We start from the raw sequence: 13,514 nt of genomic DNA on the forward strand, positions 1-13,514 counted from the left end.
AAGGAGTGGGGGATTTTGCTCCACCTCCTTGGGGGCAGAGTATCTACAGAAATTATTTGGAATTCTGCATGGGAGATTTGTTTCTTCTCCCCCATGTATTCAATCATTTATATCAGTATGGACCATTGTTATTTTATCCTTTGTTATACTACAGTACTAATTTTTTTTTTCAAATTGTTCTCATTTTGGCCACTGGGAATTTGAGTGGTTCCTTGTGCTCCTTTGACATACACCCAGTGTATACCAGCTTATTTGGGTTTGAATGCTTCTTTCCTTTCTGACACTACAGGATACTCCGGGCTCATCTTGTATTTCCTGCCCCAGTCCTAGAATCCTATTTTCTACGAGGAACCCTGATTCCTCTCATTGTAAAATGGCATTAGCAACTGGCTGGGCATGGTGGCTCCTGCCTGTAATCCAGCACTTTGGGAGGCTGAGGCAGGTGGATCACCTGAGGTCAGGAGTTTGGGACCAGCCTGACCAATACGGTGAAACCCCATCTCTACTGAAAATACAAAAAAATTAGCTAGGCATGGTGGCGTGTGCCTGTAGTCCCAGCTACATGGGAGGCTGAAACAGGAGAATTCCTTGAACTTGGGAGGTGGAGGTTGCAGTGAGCCGAGATCGCACCACTGCACTCCAGCCTGGGTGACAGAGCGAGACTTCGTATCAAAAAAAAAAAAAAAAAACCAAGGTCTGGGTGCTAGGTGTGCTTCTTGCTATTGAGATGTCATTTCTTTCAGACAGTCTCAGCTGACAGAACAAAAAAATGTGTGTATATACTGTTAAACACACACATATATATAAATATTTCTATAGGTAAACATCTGTACCTATATTAAGCTAAACATGAGCTCGTGCTGACATCTCCTAACTCCAATCCATTACACAGATCATTGGAGCCTCCTCCCCTTGCTTATCTGTGAATTCCCACCCCAACAGTGAGAGACCCAGCTCCCTCCATCTGGCAGCCACTTTTAAGCTGGACAAAAGATTACTCATTTTCTAGCAAAGGGAGCTCTGGCAAGTGAGAACTGTTGATCATCCACTTATTTGCCTGTTCATCCCATAAACACGTGTTGCGTTGCTGTGTGCCAGATGTGCTAGGCCTTTAGTATTCATCTTGGGTTACCCCTGCACATCGTTGGGACCTGTAAATGTTTGTTGAAATATCCTGAAAATATTTTTTAAGTTTTGACTTTTTCATACTGGATTTAAAATACTTTTGTGCACCTGTTACAAGCCAAACACTACAGGGATCATTCATAGTTTTGAGGACTGCCTATCCGTCAGATTATGGGCTATGCCCTGGGGATTCAAATTTAAAAATTAGGCACACATGGTTCCTGCCTTCACTGACCATATTCAAGTGGAGGAAAAAAAAAAAAAAATCTCCATTTTACAGATGAGAAAACTTAGGCTGAATGAAAAGGATCTGTCCAAGGAGACAAGTAGTAAGCTGCGAGGTGGGCTCAGATCTGACTCCTGGGCCAAACCACTGTAACCACAATACCTGCTCTAAATCCACCCAGAAGTCAGCCAATCTGCTCTTTCCTCTCTTGGACCCCTGTGGATGCCTCAGGAAAAATGAAGGCACAGGTAAGAAGGTACTTGACAGCAGGTTGCAGCATGTCTATGCTGCAGTGGTCCAATCATAGCTCACTGTTTGAAATAAATGAGAAAATCCATCTCAGTAATTCAGTTTTACATTTAGGCTACCCAAACCATGGGCTTTAAAAACATTACCTGATGTTGGTATAAGAAACATAATACAAACAGTAAGGTTGGATTCATTTTGAAATTTAATAATTCTAATAGTAATAAGAAACATAGTTTATGCTTTTTCTTTTTTAATGAAAACAAACAAGTAATTTTGTAAAAGTCAGAAAACACCAGTATCCTTCTGATCTCATCCTGGATTTTTCTGTCAGCTGGAGGATGCATTTCTGACCCCATCCCAGACACGTGAAAGCAGAAGACATGATGCATCTATAATAATGAAAGCACAATCTAAAGAGTATTATCACACCATAAACAGCTTCTTCCTGACCCAGAGCAAATATTAAGAGAAAGACAACATATTTACAAACAAGATTTAATAATGCTCCCAGGAATAGAGTTTGCCCCCAAATGGAAAATTACACATTGTTTTGTTTCAAAAAGTTATAAATTTAGTGCTTGAAAAATCCAGCAGGTAAGTAGAAGGACTAACAGGGTCTGTTTCTGGAACTGTCCACTAGCAAATGAGCATGCTCTGTCCTGGAAGCCATTTTTCTTTTTCTTTTTTTTTTTTTTTTGAGACAGAGTTTTTTGCTCTTGTTGCCAAGGCTGGAGTACAAAGGTGCAATCTCGGCTCACCACAACCTCTGCCTCTCGGGTTCAAGCAATTCTCCTGCCTCAGCCTCCTGAGCAGCTGGGATTACAGGCATGTGCCACCACGCCTGGCTAACTTTTCTGTATCTTCAGTAGAGACTGGGTTTCTCCATGTTAGTCAGGCTGGTCTCAAACTCCCGACCTCAGGTGATCCGCCCACCTCGGCCTCCCAAAGTGCTGGGATTACAGGTGTGAGCCACCACGCCCGGCCAGGAAGCCATTTTTCATGGGAGGGATATAGGGAGAGGAAGGCGATATTTACATCCCACTCTGCACAGCTCAGTACCGCCTATTCATTTTCTTGAACTTCTCATAATGATAGTCATCAGTTGCCTTCTCGTTAGCAGGACGCTTGCGGTTAGGAGGGGACCCTGAGAAGGAAAAGAAAAGGAAAGCTGGTTTGCCATGCTGGAACCCACTGCTAGACTTTACTCCATGCAGGCAAAGACAACTGCCTGTTTCCTTCCCCACAGGAGCCCCAGCGCCTAACCCAGTGAACACAGTAGGGCCTCAGTAGATACCTATTTCTCTTTTTTCTTTTCTTTTTTTTGAGATGGAGTCTCACCCTGTTGCCCAGGCTAGAGTGTAATGGCATGATCTCAGCTCACTGAAACCTCCAACTCCCAGGTTCAAGCAATTCTCCTGCCTCAGCCTCCTGAGTAGCTGGGAGCCACCTCGCCTGGCTAATTTTTGTATTTTTAGTAGAGACGGGGTTCACCATGTTGGCCAGGCTGGTCTTGAACTCCTGACCTTAGGTGATCTGCCTGCCTCAGCCTCCCAAAGTGCTGGGATTACAGGCATGGGCCACCGAGCATGGCCAATACCTTTTTCTTTTCTTTAAAAAAAAAGATGTGGTCTCACTCTGTCACGCAGGCTAGAGTGCAGTGGTCCAATCATAGCTCACTGCAGCCTTGAACTCTTAGTCTCAAGCAATCCTCCTGTCCCAGCTTCCCCAGCAGCTGAGACTACAAGTGTGAGGCACTGCACCCAGCTAACCTTATGAGTAGCTTTTATTTGTCCTTACTGAAATTTTCTAACTTCTTGAGTCTCTACTGTGCTTGAGAATATGAGAGAGTATGAATTCTCAGAGCAATCCTAACAGGTAGGTTCTATTAGGATTCCAATGAGGAAACTGAGGCTTAGAAAGGGGAAGACACATAGTCATGGTCCAGAGCATGGACTGGAACCCAGATACCCCGGCTCCAATGCCAGGCTCCACCCTGTCCCCCGCTGCATCCTGCCTCCATGGGTTCCCGCATTGCTGAGCACTCCAGGCAGCCCCGAGGCCTTTGTTGCACTCACGCTCAGGCTCTGGCTTCTCCGTGTCGCCTACTCTCAAGGGCCGGGCCTTGGGCTCTTCTTTGTTTCTCCGTATGGGCGCGTTGAGCTCCTCATGATAAACTGGACCCAAAGAGACCAGGGGACACGTTAGAACATGAGGTTCCTAGGGATCTCAGCCCAAACAGGGGAATGGGGGCAAGACTGCTCTCCCTGAGGGGCTTACATCTGTTGTGCTGCACGTAATTCACAGCCATGTTGGTAGGCACGAAGGAGGTCTCGCTGTCTTTCTTCTTGTTCTGCTGCTCTGCCAGCAGACGGGCCTTGGCATCCTCCGTGGAAATGATATTTTTTATTTTAGCACTATGGAGAGAAAGAAACCACACCACTTAGAAGATGATAGCACCTTACTACTCAGACATGAGTGGTGAGGCTGGCGGCCCAGCAGTACATAAGAAAATCACGTGTCCTGGGGCACAGCTCTCCACTTTATCAAGCACACTTGTAGTCACATTCTCACTGAACTCTCACGGCCGTCGGAGAACCACAGTTACTCTCCTCTTCTGATCGAGAGCAAATTGAGCTTCAGAGAAGTAAAATGCTTAAGGCTCAAAGTTTGTAAAGGCCAGAAAAGAGCCCAGAAGCCTCCCAGCTTTCTACTGTACCAGAAGATTATTCTAACAATTGTACTTCTTCCATAACAATTCCCTTTTAAAGTGGATATTTTAAGAAGGATCATGGGGAGAAGGGGTGGGTGAGCCTTTAACATGGCTCCTGCTAGAAGAAAACAGAAGAATAAAGGGCCTGATACAGCTGAACAGCTGTAACACGCTAAAGAACCACTTTTGCTTCCAGCAGTCAAGGGCCCTTACTACTCTGATCAAGCCTTCAGCGAAACTTCTAGCAACAACCTGCCAGGGACAATCTCATTTGTATTTGTAGGATTCTAAGGACACAGATAAGAACATGGGGTCTCACTACATTGCCCAGGCTGGTCTTGAACTCCTGGGCTCAAGTGATCCTCCCACCTTGGCCTCCCAAAGAGCTAGGATAACAGGCACAAGTCACCATGTCTGGCCTTTTTTTTTTTTTTAAAGGGTCTTACTCTGTCACCCAGACTGGTGTGCAGTGGTGCAATCATGGCTCACTGTAGCCTCAACTCCTGAGCTCAAGTGAGAGCCCAGCTAATTTTTTAAATTTTTTGGAGAGACAGGAGTCTGACTATATTTCTCAGGCTGATCTCCTGGCCTCACGTGATCCTCCTGCCTTGGCCTCCCAAGTACTGGGATTATAGGCTTATAGGCATCAGCCACCACACCTGTCCCCCATAAATTTTTTTTTCCTTTTTTTTTTGGGATGGAGTCTCGCTCTGTCGCCAGACTGGAGTGCAGTGGCATGATCTCGCCTCACTGCAACCTCCACCTCCAGGGTTCAAGCAATTTCCTGCCTCAGCCTCCCAAGTAGCTGGACTACAGGTGCCTGCCACCATGCCCAGCTAATTTTTGTAGTTTTAGTAGACACGGGGTTCGACCATCTTGGCCGGGCTGGTCTTGAACTCCTGACCTCGTGATCCACCTGCCTCAGCCTCCCAAAGTGCTAGGATTACAGGCATGAGCCACCGCGCCTGGCCTGTCCCCCATAACTTTTAACTGGAAAGCACTGTGTCTTCTGCCTAGGGGTCTCAAACATACTCGATGCCCAGGTCCACCTCAGGAATGCCACTCAGCATCTGGTTGGAAAGCATCTCCTCGGTCTTCTTTGCTGAGGAAACACGGATGTTTTCTGGAAGTTCATAAAGACAGTCCTCTGCATTCTTTGGCTTAACTTTCTGTTCCTCATGTTCCACGATCCCTTTCCTCTTCTTTAGCTCTGTCTCAATGTACTTCATCCTGAAGTGAGAAACCCAGAGGCCTCAGGGAGGGGTGGGAAACACACACCAGGTGTCCTCTAAATCAGTGGTCCCCAACTGATTTAGAGGCCTGTCACCGCAGACCAGTGACAGTCCATGGAGAAACAAGAAAAAAAATAACTTGAGTTTTTTCATCAAGTTAGAAATTTTCTAAAGCAGCACCAACCTATGAGGTTATGTCCCACTAATCTATTGGTGTTATGATGTACAAGGTTCTTTGAAGACAGAAAGATGATAGTTTGCCAATAGCTTTGTTGGCAAAATAAAAAGTGGGCAAGCCCATGTTTTATCCCTGCAATGTTTTGGGGAAATATTACTAGTCATGAAACCACCTTTGAAAATAAGTTTTTATTTTTTATTTTTTGGAGACGCAGTTTCGCTCTTGTTGCCCGGGCTGGAGTGCAATGGCGAGATCCCGGCTCGCCGCAACCTCTGCCTCCCAGGTTCAAGCAATTCTCCTGCCTCAGCCTCCCGAGTAGCTGGGATTACAGGTGCCCACTACCACACCCGGCTAATTTTGTATTTTCAGTAGGGACGGGGTTTCTCCATGTTGGTCAGTCTGGTCTCGAACTCCCCACCTCAGATGATCCACCTGCCTCGGCCTCCCAAAGTGCTGGGACTACAGGTGAGAGCTACCGTGCCCGGCCTGAAAAGACCTTTTAAGAGGTTTTCAAAGTTCTTAAGCTGGGAAGTAGAAAGAGAGGGGCCAACTTTGACATCTTCTAGAAAATTCTAGAAATGTCATCTGTTGACTAAATATCTTGGACTCTGACTGGAGTCCAGCCCCAACTGCTCACAGCCAAACAGACTGACACTTACATGTCTGCATCCTCATCCCTTCGGTTGGTTTCTGCAGAAAACGACGTCCCCAGGTGCAGGTCCTCCTCCTCACTGATCCTGGAGGGAGAGAACAATGAGGCAGAGCTTTCAAGTCACAACTCAATGAGGCTGAGTTTTATGTTCTAAGAAGAAAACAAAGACATAAGCATTTATAATATCCTATTTACAGTTGGCAAAAAAAAAAAAAAAAATGCCATAGTATATGTAAAGAAAAGAAACTCTAGAAATACATGCAAGCAAACTGTTGGCTGCTAGTGATACCTCCAAGGATTGAGTGGATACACTTATCCTTAGGTATCCATGGGGGATTGGTTCTAGTGTCCCTCAAGGATACCAAAACCTGCAGATAGTGAAGTCCCTTACATAAAATAGTACAATACCTGCATCTAACCTACACACACACTACCATCTGCTTCAAATCATCTCTAGATTACTTATAATACCAAATACAATGTAAACGCTATATAGTTGTCACAAAAGTACACAATAAACTTTTATTTTTTTAATTTTTGAATTATTTGAATGTTTATTTATTTATTGAGACGGAGTCTCACTCTGTCACCCAGGCTGAAGTGCAGTGGCGCAATCTCAGCTCACTGCAACCTCTGCCTCCCAAGTTCAAGCAATTCTCCTGCCTCACCCTCCTGAGTAGCTGGGATTACGGGTGCCCACCACAATGCCCGGCTAACTTTTGTATTTTTAATAGCGACAGTGTTTCACCATGTTGGTCAGGCTGGTCTCGAACTCCTGACCTCAGGTAATCCGCCTGCCTCAGCCTCCTGAAGTGCTGGCATTACAGGCATGAGCCACCGCAGCTGGCCTGAATTTATTATTTTTGTTAATTGTTTTTATAAGAAACTTCCCCATAGGTTCACTTATTTTATTTTTTTGAGACAGGGTCTTTCTCTGTCACCCAGGCTGGAGTGCAGTGGTGTGATCGCGGCTCACTCTAGCCTCAACCTCCCTGACTCAAGCGATTCTCCCACTTTAATTTCCTGAATAGCTGGGACTACAGGCACATGCCACCACACCGAGATATATATACACACATATATATATGTGTGTGTGTGTATATATATATGTGTGTGTATATATATGTGTGTATACATGTGTATATATGTGTGTACATATGTGTATATGTGTGTGTGTGTGTGTGTATATATATACACACTTTTTTTTTTTTTTTTGTAGAGACAGGGGTCTCACTATGTTGCCCAGGCTGGTCTTAAACTCCTGGACTCAAGCTAACCTCAGCCCCTCAAAGTGTTGGGATTATAGGCATGAGTCATCATGCCTACAATACACTCTTACAAAAGGAGTCTACCAACTTGGCTCTAAGTTAACTTTTAAAGACTTTTTGCTTTCTTTGTTTTTAAATAACACACCCTTTGCAAAGCACAAAACCTGCTTCAAGATGTCCTACTAATGCTGCTGCTACAGGCCCCAGCTCTCTGAGGGAACCTAGACCCAGGCAGCGGCTAAAGGTGAATTTGCATCTAAGCTTGTCCTGCACTTACTTATCTTTGCCCCTTTCCTTCAGTTTCTTCATATCCACCATACCACCTGTCTTCATCTGAAAGGGATCATCCTGCAGAAAGCAAACACAGTTAAGAGGAAGCATCTAAATACATGGTAGTGGAATTTTTTTTTTTGTAAAGCACACTCACTCACTGAAGAGCACTGCAGGGAGGGCTGCCATAACTACTCAGGGAAGACCCCATAACTTACCACTAGAGTGGTCTCCTCTTGTACCTTCTCTCCCACCAGCAAGGCCACAGCACTGAGCAAAACCAAAAAAAAAAAGGAGAGGGGGAGAGAGAGAAATGGCATAATTCAGAGATAAGGAGGAACCCTCTCAGGTATGCGGATTACAACATTAGTGCAAGGGTGGGATTTGAGGGGTGGGTAGGCAAGCCGGCTGGAAAAGCCTATAAGCATAAGACAGGGCTCAACGAGCACCGCAGATGCTGGAAGAAGGGTGCGCTGGTGGTGAAGTGGTACACTTTCCCACTTTCCTGTAAAGCCATTTGGCATTATCTTGGCCTGGAAATCTCATTTCTAAGATATTCTCATCATGGAAAGTGCAGCTAAAGATAAATTTAAGAGAATATCCACTGCAGCCTTATTTGATAGTAAAAATTTACAAAATCACCTACATGTCCCAAAATAGGGGATTTGTTAACAAATTACAATACACACATCTGGTGGAATATTATGCAGCCATTAAGAAGGCTTTCTGAAAAATATTCCACAATATGGGTGAATGCCCACAATGTCATAATGAGTTGAAAAGAACAGGGAATAAAAGTACATAGAAAGTTGTTCACAATCTGAGAGAGAGAAAGGAAAAAAAACAGATTGGAAAGAGTATTAAATATTAATACCAGTGCATTCTTGGGTGGCTCTGCAAGGAAAAAAAAATGTTAACACTGATCATTTCCGGATGGGAGAATTATGGGTGCTTTTTATCGTCTTGACTATACTTTTCTAAATTATACAAACTCTTAACGATCGATATGCATTTCACAATTAATTGGTTTTAATAAAAAACGCGAGTTAGTGATCTGTTTCTGTATCTCTGGAGCACACCCCGAGACGACACAGCTCAGGGCATGTCCTGGTTAAACATTTGCAAAGAACGCTGTTCTCCAAGTTGGGCAGTGGAAGGGGTACAGTGTGTCAAGAGAAAAATCTACGTCTGAGGAGATATTTGTGACAGCGACCCGGACGCGGATGTGTCTGTCGTCCCCGCCGCCTCCTCCTCCTCCCCGCGTGGTACCCACCTCACCCCGTTGGGCCTCTTCCTCAAGTTCTGTACCTCTCTGGTCTCTTCCAGTTTTAATCTTTAAAAAGAAGAAGAAGAAGCAATGCATAAGCTGAGTGATTCCCCGCGGAATCCAAAGCTAACAGAGCCAATAAGGCACCTTCGAGGGCATCCCAGCCCAACTACTGAGCCACCAGCACAGTGGTCCAGAGGACGACCTTGTGCCTAGACCCACCGGGAGTCAGAGCCACTGCGCATCCCAGAGGCATCTCTCTCAACTGTTCGAGCTTGGGGCGGTGGCCTCACCCCTTGAGCCTCAATTTCTGCGTCCGCAGAAGGAACTACCACCCGAGCTCACAGTTAACAATGTCAGCGAAGCGCCGAGCCGGTGGTGAGTCCCCCAAACAAGTCTATCTTTACCAAGCCTGTGGGAGCCCCGCCCCAAACGCACCGAACCTCCTCTGAGTCCTGCTCATCTTCCTCTGACTCCGAGTCGCCCCGGCGGCGACGGAAAATCTTCCGGACGACCGGCATGGTGACAACAGCCCAATTGTCCAGCCGCCGCGCCTCTGCGCAGCGACCCAGGCTGCTTCCGGCGCGCGGCACAGAGGTCAGAGCGCCTGCCCCGTCTGGCCCCGCCCCCGGCACGCACAGCCCGCGTGGCCACGCCCCCTCTCCTGGCGTCAGCCTCTTCCGATTGGACGGCAGAGGGAAGGAGGTGGGGCGTCGCCAGAAGGCCCCACAACCCTGCGCGGCGCCTCAGAGGGGGCGCGCTTGACTGACAGGCGGCGGCGGCGCAGTTGCGAGCGCAGGTGAGTTCCGGGCCGCCACCGGCTGCTTTTGTGGGCCGGGCCTCTCAGAGCATTGGCGACCCCAGCCCGGCTCCGGGCTGACAGGGCCTGGCCTCGCCAGGTGCGCCAGACGCAGCGGCCAGGTGAGCGGAGCCCGGGACCCCCCCGGCCGCCGCCGCCCCTCTCCCCTCCTCCGGTCGGCGCCCAGGGGGGCCTCTGGGCCCCAGCACCCCACTCTGAGCTCCCTGGGGGCTCGTGGCTTCTCCAGAACCGGGGCCGCCCCCCTCTCATTTCTGCCGGGGCCTGACCTAGCGTTGAAAGCATCCGCGTGGCGTCTCGCGTCTCGGGCGCTGACTTTTCTTTCCTCGGGCTCTGAGCCCTGACGTGCGTTTTTTTCTTTCGGAACAAAAGATGACCACTTCCCTGCGGTGCTGACTTAGAGTCCCAGCGCCGACTGCCTCACAAATAATGGCCCCCAGCTTCTCCGCGAGGAGAGGCGCGTCTCATGTTTTGAAGCCACGCAGGAGGGTTTGAGCCGGGGGACTCCTCCTCGGTGCTTGCCGGCCACCCCCCTGGACCTTCACGGGTCTGGTTTTCCTCCTTCGGCAGGTCTGTCGCTCTACCCTCTGCCCCTTCCACCCCGAAGATGCTGTGAGGATAAAGTTTATTTGAAAAACGGGTATCAGCAAACGCTTAGGAAATACCTAAATGCATAAATAATGGCTTCTAGGACTTTTAAGAACCCGTTAAGTAACAGTAGTTTTCCTTTTCTCAGTGTCATCCCTTACTTTGAGAACTACCTCTTATTAAGCAGTTACTATGTGGCAGGCCCTGGGCAAAGCATCATCTCATTGAATTCTCCCAGCAATCCTTTGAGGTAGATTTTTTTTCGTTTTACGAATGAGAATGCGGAGTCTCCGAGGGGCAGTGCACGCCTCAAGTTACCCAGCTAGGAGGTGGAACAGGAATTGGTTGCAGGTCAGTCTCTGCCGCACGGTTTGCACAGGGCCTGGCACGGTAGGAGTGCAGTAGATGTTTGCTGCTGCTGCAGCTGCTGTTACATCTCATTGGCTAGGGGGAAGGGCCGATGGGGGCTGTCTGGGGTTCCCCTTTCTGGAAGACCATTCCGAAGCAGGGCAGCATTTCTAGAATGCCTTACATTTTCTCTGGAACAGTCTCCACTGAGATTGTTCTTCTCTTCCTTGGGCTGGAAAAAATAGTAGACTCGGGACTTCTTGCACCAGCGTTTTATCTTTGGTCAAAAGCCATATATTAAAGTCTCAAAGTCTTGCCCTCTGCAGACTGGTTCAGCCAAACCCAGATGCACGTGCACTCACTGGATGCGGAGTCCCTGTCAGATGATGGAGAGGCTCCTTGGGAATTGCTGCAGGAGTCCAGGGGGTCAACGTCTGCAGCTCTCACGCTCTCAGAGGTGGCTCTGAATCTGCCCATCAAGCAGCCCATCCACCAGGGGGTACTGGACACTACTAAGGAAAGGGCAAGAAGGCCAGGGGCATTTCTGGACCCTCCTCCTCAGCTGAAGTCCCAGGGTACAGATGAGCTGCTCCCACCCTTGCTCCATGAGGCCAGAGGACCCAGTGATAACCACCACCTGTGCTGTGGCAGATCTAATTGAGTGCTGTTTAGCAAAAGGAATGCTGAAAAAGTGGCAGCTGTGAATCTGGCAGTAAGTGGCTTTGCGAAGAGACTGCAGCCCAAGTCTCACTGGGCCCTTTTAAGGGTAGGATGAGACTGTCTCTCAAAAGGACCCTCCCAGAAATACAGGTTCTATGCAGTTCAAAGATGAATCCAAGGTCTTAGTCTTGTTTGGGAGTTCAGTTGTTTTAAGAAAATGTACAGATTCAACCTAGGTTTTGGTTGGTTTCCTAGCTCCTTTCTGGAGCCAGACGAAATGTTGGCTTGTTTCAGGGTTCAGGGAGCATTCATGTCCGGGTGGATTTGGGATCCAGCAACGTGTTACAGTTCACAGCCCAGCTATAGTCGGCATCCAATAAATGTATTTATTGGATCAATGTATTCAACAGATTCTTAGCATTTACTATATGAAGCAGGCACTGTTCTAAGTGCTTGAAATAAGTCAGTGAGCAAAAGAGACAAAAGATCCCTGATTAGCTGAGTGTATGTTCTCACAGTAAAGTATGTAAAGTGTGTTAGAAGATGGTAAGTGCTGTGGAAAAGAAAAAAATAGAGCAAGACAAGGGAATCACCTCCGGGAGGGTGGCAAGGTTGAGTTGCAAATTAAAATTAGCGCATGCTGGTTTGGGATTTGGTTGGAAACATGACAGATAAAGCAGTGGATTGAATAATAGGCCTTGGGTTCCAGTCGCTGCCTGGTGGTTTTAGGGGTCTGTAAGCTTGAACTTTATTTTACAAAAGCTTTTATTTAGAGTGTACACCCTGAACTCAAGTCCTGATTGTGGGCTATTTAACAGTGATGAAAGAGCCAGGCTGTTCTTAGCCTTTTACCTTAGCAAGACAAACAGTATCCAACTGGTTCACATTAGCATGAAGAAGGAAACTTGGAGAAGCCATGCACGTTGACAACAGTTTTTTTGTTTGTTTGTTTTTGAGACGGAGTCTCACTCAGTTGCCTAGGCTAGAGTGCAGTGGTGCGATCTTGGCTCACTCCAACCTCCGCCTCCCAGGTTCAAGCAATTCTCCTGCCTCAGCCTCCTGAGTAGCTGGGATTACAGGCGCCCACCACCACACCTGGCTAATTTATGTATTTTTAGTAGAGACGGGGTTTCACCATGTTGGCCAGGCTGATCTCAAATTCCTAACCTTGAGTGATCCGCCCGCCTCAGCCTCCCAAAGTGCTGGGATTACAGGTGTGAGCCACTGTGCCCGGCCAACAACAAATATTTAAAGACAGGAAAGTGGCAGTGCTCTTTGGCTCCAGTGAGCAGTCATGGCTCAATAAATAGAAATTTCAGGAGAGCCAATTTCCATTGATTATAAAGACTTAGGTTTGAAGCAACTAGAGCTGCCCTCTGGGAAAAGGGTGATTTTATCATCAACGACTGCTCAAACTGGGTTTGGAGAACAACCCAGTAGGGCTTTTACAGAGCAGAGTTCTGCCTTAAGGGGAAGATGCATGGTTTCTAAACCCCTTTAAACTCTGAGATTGCATGGGGGAAGGCAGCTGCAGATCATGCTGCCTGAAAAGAGAGGATCTGATTTCAGGCCCCAGAAATCATGATTTTCCTAGTTCTTAGTTTCCGCATCTCTAATGTGAGTTTTTTCTAAGGTTTCTAGTCTGAGCTTCGAGACTGAGTTTCTGCTCATGCTTACTCACCACTGAGTGTGAGGCTTTTAATGACCTGGGTCAGTGACTGGCTGCAGCCTAGGGTAGCCCCAAACCCACGCCTTCTCCAATTAAGGGACTCTTCCGGACAGAGCTCAGAGCAAAGGGTGGTAGCAGGCTTTGAGCTGCAGGGAGATACTGTCATATCCTAGACTGAAGGAAGTTAAGCCGAGCAGAAAAATGCTCTGAAGAATGACTCAGAAGAGGCTCTTGTGAGGAAGCTTCCTTGGAGTA

At 47.4% G+C, this 13,514-nt stretch overlaps 2 protein-coding genes across 9 annotated transcripts in view; one reads left to right on the forward strand and one right to left on the reverse strand.

Annotated features, from left to right (window-relative positions):
* Positions 1–1,784: 1,784 nt before the first annotated feature.
* C13H9orf78 (chromosome 13 C9orf78 homolog) lies at positions 1,785–9,815 on the reverse strand. The gene is made up of 9 exons (XM_004048723.5): positions 9,616–9,815; positions 9,184–9,243; positions 8,129–8,180; positions 7,918–7,988; positions 6,380–6,457; positions 5,343–5,540; positions 3,878–4,014; positions 3,676–3,774; positions 1,785–2,744 (listed from the first exon to the last, which is right to left on the reverse strand). Exons 1-9 carry the CDS (start codon positions 9,696–9,698, stop codon positions 2,653–2,655), a joined length of 870 nt encoding a protein of 289 aa, XP_004048771.1. The 5' UTR covers positions 9,699–9,815; the 3' UTR covers positions 1,785–2,652.
* Positions 9,816–9,852: 37 nt separating this feature from the next.
* Positions 9,853–13,514, forward strand: part of USP20 (ubiquitin specific peptidase 20) — a 46,473-nt gene continuing 42,811 nt past the window's right edge. For 2 of the 8 annotated variants that reach the window (XR_010130376.1, XM_055351331.2), the window contains exons 1-2: positions 10,383–10,933; positions 11,257–11,642. The gene's annotated coding sequence lies outside the window, so the exon portion shown is untranslated. Of the gene's footprint in view, positions 10,099–10,382; positions 10,934–11,256; positions 11,643–13,514 lie in introns of those variants that run through there. The other 6 variants (XR_008668589.2, XM_019033506.4, XM_031014497.3 and 3 more) reach the window with 5 other exon arrangements.

The sequence above is a fragment of the Gorilla gorilla genome, chromosome 13 (assembly GCF_029281585.2).
Source record: "Gorilla gorilla gorilla isolate KB3781 chromosome 13, NHGRI_mGorGor1-v2.1_pri, whole genome shotgun sequence".
Taxonomy (NCBI): Eukaryota; Metazoa; Chordata; class Mammalia; order Primates; family Hominidae; genus Gorilla; species Gorilla gorilla.